General features: G+C 48.7%; 1 protein-coding gene across 1 annotated transcript in view; it reads right to left on the minus strand.

Annotated features, from left to right (window-relative positions):
• UNC5A (unc-5 netrin receptor A) overlaps window positions 1-5,586 on the minus strand; it is a 391,034-nt gene extending 385,448 nt beyond the window's left edge. Inside the window, exons 1-2 of the mRNA XM_078653214.1 lie at window positions 5,559-5,586; window positions 5,074-5,331 (exon numbers count right to left, since the gene is read on the minus strand). Coding sequence (XP_078509340.1) covers window positions 5,074-5,331; window positions 5,559-5,586 — 286 coding nt within the window. The remainder of the gene's footprint in view (window positions 1-5,073; window positions 5,332-5,558) is intronic.
• Between the last annotated feature and the right edge of the window lie 414 nt (window positions 5,587-6,000).

Raw genomic sequence — 6,000 nt, forward strand, 5'->3', positions numbered from 1 at the left:
TCCGATTTACCAGGCTTGTGGATAATGGTGAATGTGTACTCCTGTAGCCTTAGGCCCCACCTTTCAATCCTTGGGGGCATCTTGGATCGTGGGTTTCCATAAATGGTGACAAGGGCTTGATGGTCTGTGATTAAAGTGAAATGTTTGCCGTATATGAAGACATGAAAATGTTCACATGCCCACACAACGGCAAGACTTTCCTTCTCGGGCTGCGAGTAAGCCCTTTCCGGGTCAGTCAGGCTACGGCTCGCATATGCAATGATACGACGTTGATCTGAGTCATTGTTATACTGGGCCAGGATGGCTCCAAGCCCAACAGGACTGGCATCCACAGTTATCTCAGTCTTTCTTTGCAGGTTGAAATATGACAAGTGATCCGCAGACTCCACCGCCTTCTTGATTTCCTTGAAGGATTGCTCACATTGAGGAGTCCACTCAAACGGTTGACCTTGTTTGGTCAAGATGCGGAGGGGATGACTGATCGTCGCATAGTCCCTGATGTAGCGAGCACAGTAACTGGCCATGCCTAGGAACGAACTGAGTTCACTGACGTCCTGGGGGCTCTTGGTGTTGTTCAGAGTCATAATCTTGTCAGGATCAGGTTTCATGCCAGCGCCTGAGAAAATATGGCCAAAGAATTTCAGTGTGTTCTGGTGAAACTCGCACTTCTCTTTGTTTAGAGTCAGGTTTGCCTCCAATAACGCATGACAAACACGATTGAGTGCGATATCGTGTTCTCGTAGATCAGAACCATATACAAGGATGTCATCGCTATAGTTGAGCGTGTTGGGAATGTTTTGGATGACTTGCCGAATTGCTTCCTGAAATATTTCGGCCGCGGAGGAAACTCTAAAACTCAGCCTCTTATATCTGAACAACCCCAGATGGGTTACGAATGTGGTGATGTATCTTGACCTTACATCTAGTTCTAGCTGATGGTAGCCTTTATTTAAATCCAACTTGGAAAACACTGTTGCACCATTGAGGTTTTCGCTCTTTCTTCCACGGCTCTCGCCGCTGGTGTCTTGACTGGTCTTGACGAGAGGGTGGGCGTGACCTCCATTGTCTGTCTCTCGAACTCCTTCGACTGTCACTTTTGGCGTGTACTCGTCGCACTTGTTCGTGACTCCCTTTGTGCCCCGTTTCGATATCAGCGGCATACTCCTCTGCCTGATCATAGACTCGTGTCATCTCCTCTATGTCATCTAGGCTATGTTCTTTTCTCAATAGTCGCCTCCTCAGTTGATCGGAGTGACATCCATCTATTATTTGTGACTTAATTGCAGCATCTGTTGAGAAATTATCAAATTCACAATGCTTGGCTAGTCTCCGCAGGCGCATCATGGGTTCTTCTTTCCCTTGACGAGCTGAGTGGAATGTATGGCGTTCGTAGTCTACGTTTTTCTTGTGAAGAAATCTTTTGTTCAATGCGTCACGCACTTTGTCATAGGTGTCCGCCTCAGCAGCAGGAAGGTCTTTGATTATTTTGACTATTTCCCGCCCCACCAGGTTGCGCAGGGCAATCAACTTCTTCTTGTCCACAGTCACTTCCGATCCTTCGATGTAGTCTTCAAACTCTTCCAGCCATTCTTGCCATCTGGGACCCATGCTTCCCCCAGTGGTCACTTTGAGAGGTTCGGGTGCTCGCAGGTGCGACCCACCTGCAACCTTGGGCTTGACATCGCCTGGTTGCGGCGGATTAACTTCATCATCAGACACCATGTTGTCTGATGCGTACCCCGCTTCCTATTTGCCTCAATGTGAAGTTTGTTTGCCAATGCTTATTTAGTTGTCAATGCTTGTTTATTTTCTGGTGCCAATGCTTGTTTCTTGGCCAATGCTTGTTTGTTTGCCAAGGCTTGTTTATTTGCCAATGCTTGTTTAACTTCTGGTGCCAATGCTTGTTTCTTTGCCCAGTGCCTGACTTCAAAATGGCCGCCTTCACACTACACAGGGATGTCCTTCCCCGATGCCTGACTTCAAGATGGCCGCCGTCACTGCAGGCACACACGAGGCTTTCTCTCTCTCTGCTCATTCGGTTCCCACTTGCTCTGGACTCACCGGCAGTCAACTTCAGGCCACAGCGCCGGCCAGGATATCTTCTCTTGGTCACTGCTGGCACCAGGTGAGGTTGAGGTGGGCTCCCAGCCCACTTTCTTAGTTCCCGCTCTTCTGCGCCGACAACGCGCCAAACCTCACGCATCGGGCGTGAGGTTTTTCCGACCTCCGACGGCACCCGGGCTCTAATTGTGGCGCGCTCAGCGGCGCTTGCTGGCAGTACGTCACGGACGATGTCCGCTGCTCTGGGGCACTTCTTCTTTGTTCTTGGGCACAACACAGGGTTGGAGTGGGCTCCCGATCTCTGTACACGGACCACTCACCCCAGGCACACACTTCCCGCGTGAGACGCGTTTTAACTTGATTAATTTCTTGGCTGTCGAGCGATTCAGTGCTTGTTTCTGCGGCCCCTCTCGGCTCCCTCGCAGACTCTGGAGGGGCAGGTTCAACAGCTGCTGGCCTCGTCCTTCTGGCGGCAGCGTGGCTCTACTCGGCAGCGTTTTCCTCTACGCTGCTCGGGACAGGGTGTTCTTTCAGGGTGTTGCAGACAGTGAGTTTAGGATCCCACCCTCGTCGCCAGTTGTAGCATCGCGCTACAAAGAAATACAGACACTGCTTGCTGTTTAACTGGAGCTTTATTGTACACTTCCAGTGTCTTCCCTGTCCCTACTCTAACTGCATGTTCCCTTGTCCGTCCCCTCCTCTTCCTGTCCACCCCTGGGCTCCACCCACAACCACTAGCCTGCTAACTTCATAACATCCAGGTGTCAAAGGGTGTGTTCCGCGACATTTGACGTGGTTAATCAGCGTCTATGGAAACGCAGTGAGTGGCAAGATGTGATGGAAGAGCAGGAGAGAAACGCTTGATAGAAGAGAAGCTCACCGGAGGAGGAGAGCAACAGGCATGCCAGAAGCAATAGCTGAAAATAGAATTGTGGCAGAGGAGGGGAAGCAGCAGTGCCTAATTTCTAGAATAATAAGTGCCAGGAGGCTTGCACTACCCATTCCACCGTCATCGCTGCCAATGAAAGTACCAAAACAAATATTAACCATCTCTCTTGCCTGTAAATGCGACAGTTCAGATTATTCCAGGTCCCCAAAAGCTAAAGCAATGGCTGGGGAGGCAGATATTAGTATTTTTTATTGTATATTGTATTCATAAACAACCGTTGTTCTTCTCATATGTAAATTAGATGAGCGGTGCCTACATGTGGCAGTGTCATAAGTGTGGTGATGACAATTAAGTGCCGTTGCTGAGCACCGGAAACCAATTAAGTGCCGGTGCCAAGCACCGGAAACCACCGGCTCAAATGAGGCACTGGGAAGCAGGAAAAAACAGGAGAGCAAGCGGGGAAGGTTAAAGGAGCAGTGAAGGAGGCATGAGAAGGGGGTGGGAGAGGGAGTGCGGGGAAAGAGGGCACTGGAAAGCAAGCGAAGAAAAAAATACCCGTAGTCAGTGTTTTAATTGAGCAGGTACTGTCCGGTACTGAGTACTTGCACTTGTTTAGTTTGAGGTGGAGAGTACCTGCACTTCTGAGCGATGGTGCAATACATTTAATGTGGGAGTGCGAGCACTTCTCAGGGACAAACGTGTCCTCTAAATAGTGAGTACTAGCACATCTATATTGCCATTTAAGGCACAGCTGTAGATGTAAAGGAAAGCATTGGGGGGCAGAGGAAAAAGAAGTAGAAAGTGGGTGGCAGGAGGATGGAGGAAAGGAAGAGGAAAGTTGCAAAAGTCTTGGTTGGGTTCTGCGTGGTCCTGGTGTTGCTTTAGTGCGACAGGTCATGACTGAGCCACGTCAGCAGAGGTATAGGTGGATCTCAGAGCTGCAACCGCATGGCCGCCCCAGTCGATGCTTAGAGTGCCAAGGGAAAGGCACATATGACTTGGAGCAGGCCCCTTGCGAGAAAAATAATTACAAATCTGCGGAATTCTTTTGCTTTTCATGCAGGGAAAACAAGATCAAGTCTACGAAACGATAATGAAAAGTCTAAAACCAATACAACAATAATTATATATCGAACTGCCGGTAAGTACATTGAACTGCAGGTATATTTAGGAAAATTCCCGAATGTTTAGCAAACACGCTGGTGCCTGATTCAAAAAGATCCTTCACTGCCGTGGTGGGATCTCGGCCCACGTGGCAGTATCTCCGCAATGAGAAACTGTAATGTGGAGATCCCGCAATGACGGCGGAGACCCGCCACCTGTGCGGAGGATCTTTGTGGATTGGGCCCATGGGGTCTCCGTCCAGCCGGTAGTGCACATTTCTCTTCAGCTGCAGTTTTTGCATCCTGATGCCAATTTCGCCATCCCTCCTGTACATCGATGAACAGCATCTGTGTCCCAGTTGAACACATATGTGCCCTTATGCACCCATGGCTGGACCGGGGACCAAAAGCGGTCCTGGTACAAATGCTCAAACCAGCCTTTCTCTCCTCATTCTATATCTCTCTTTTGATCCATCAATTCTCTTTCTCTCTCTCTCTTTCCTTCCTCTCTCTCTTCTCCCTATCCAATTGCTCCCTGTCCCTCCATTCTCCTCTCACCCTCTTTCTCTCTCTTGAAGCCCCCTTGTTTCTAACTGCAATTAATCTCTGGGAGCTGGGGAAAGTGACTTCTTTACTTGCTGATGTCTTACACACTTTCTCTCTACCTCGAAATTCAGGAAGATCCAAAATCTGCAGTCGATTAAAAAAAATCAGGAATCTGTGAAAGATTTGGAAATATCCAAAATCCACCAGGAGCTATGTAGAAAACTAAGAAATCTATACTTTCCACAGAAAAATATGTGCTGTACACTTGGACTGTGCCAACAGTGCAGAAGGCCATGCAAGCATACAAAGCCATAGCTCTGTGTTTACAAGTCTATTTTCATAGGCGCGTCACGCAGTTGCTTTTAGATGATTTAGTTGGAAACCATATAGATTGACTGACTGGTGATCTTATGGACATCTAGATGATACAATGCATGGTCAAGTGGTGGATCACCTCCTCTCAACATCTCTTACCTGTGTTCTTGTCCGTGCTGTGCTCCGTGACGTGGTCAGGCTGATGCACCCACTCCCCGTTGCACTTGAAGTAGACCTGGGTGGCTGGAGTGGCCTCGCAGGCCAGGGTCACTGGCTTGTTCTTCACGATGTAGACATCACTAGGCTCCGCCAGGAAGTGCGGGAGCAGTTCCCCTGAGGTTGATCCAGCTCCTGCCCCTGCTGGGGCACCGGGGGCCCCTGGTAGTGGGTTGGCAGCCATGGCATTCGGCTGGGCGTCTGTAAACAAAAACAGAGATAATGGTCAGCATAAGTGTTGTAATGTCCAGTATCTACATCTTTAATACAGATACCAAGCAAATGCACAGGATCTGATTGGGAAAATTAATTTATTCATATCTTCTGCTTGATAAGAACATTTAATAAATATTATGTTTGGTGGTGTTGAAAGTTGAAAGTCTTCAAAGAACATCAAAATCAACTAACAGTTCATGAATCTAACAGACCTAGAGATTCTAGAGTCAGAACAGCCATTTCTTACTAAGCATGCAACCCTATATAGGCCAGGGACCCCGGGCTAAAGCAGCCTTTCATTCTAGGGACTGTGCCCCTCCCAGCAAAGCTCACATATAGAGACAGCGAATCAAGGGCAGAAGCAGAATGCCCCTTCCAGGCATCCTACCACATCGATATAGGGAAAGCCTACCCGCTGATGCGTGCCATCACCCAGATATACGGAACCGAGGTCCATATCGGGCTGTTCTGCCCTGGTACTGGTATTGGTATTGGTATTGGTATTTATATTTATAGAGCGCAATTATCATCTGCAGGTCTCTAAGCGCTGTAGAAGGAGAGAAAAAACCCCGGAACCTAGCCTCCCAGCACAGGGACAGAGATTAATCCGACCCCCACGTCTCTTGGCAATGAACCGTTTTCAACTTCTTCCTG

Source organism: Lissotriton helveticus, chromosome 7 (genome assembly GCF_964261635.1).
Source record: "Lissotriton helveticus chromosome 7, aLisHel1.1, whole genome shotgun sequence".
Taxonomy (NCBI): domain Eukaryota; kingdom Metazoa; phylum Chordata; class Amphibia; order Caudata; family Salamandridae; genus Lissotriton; species Lissotriton helveticus.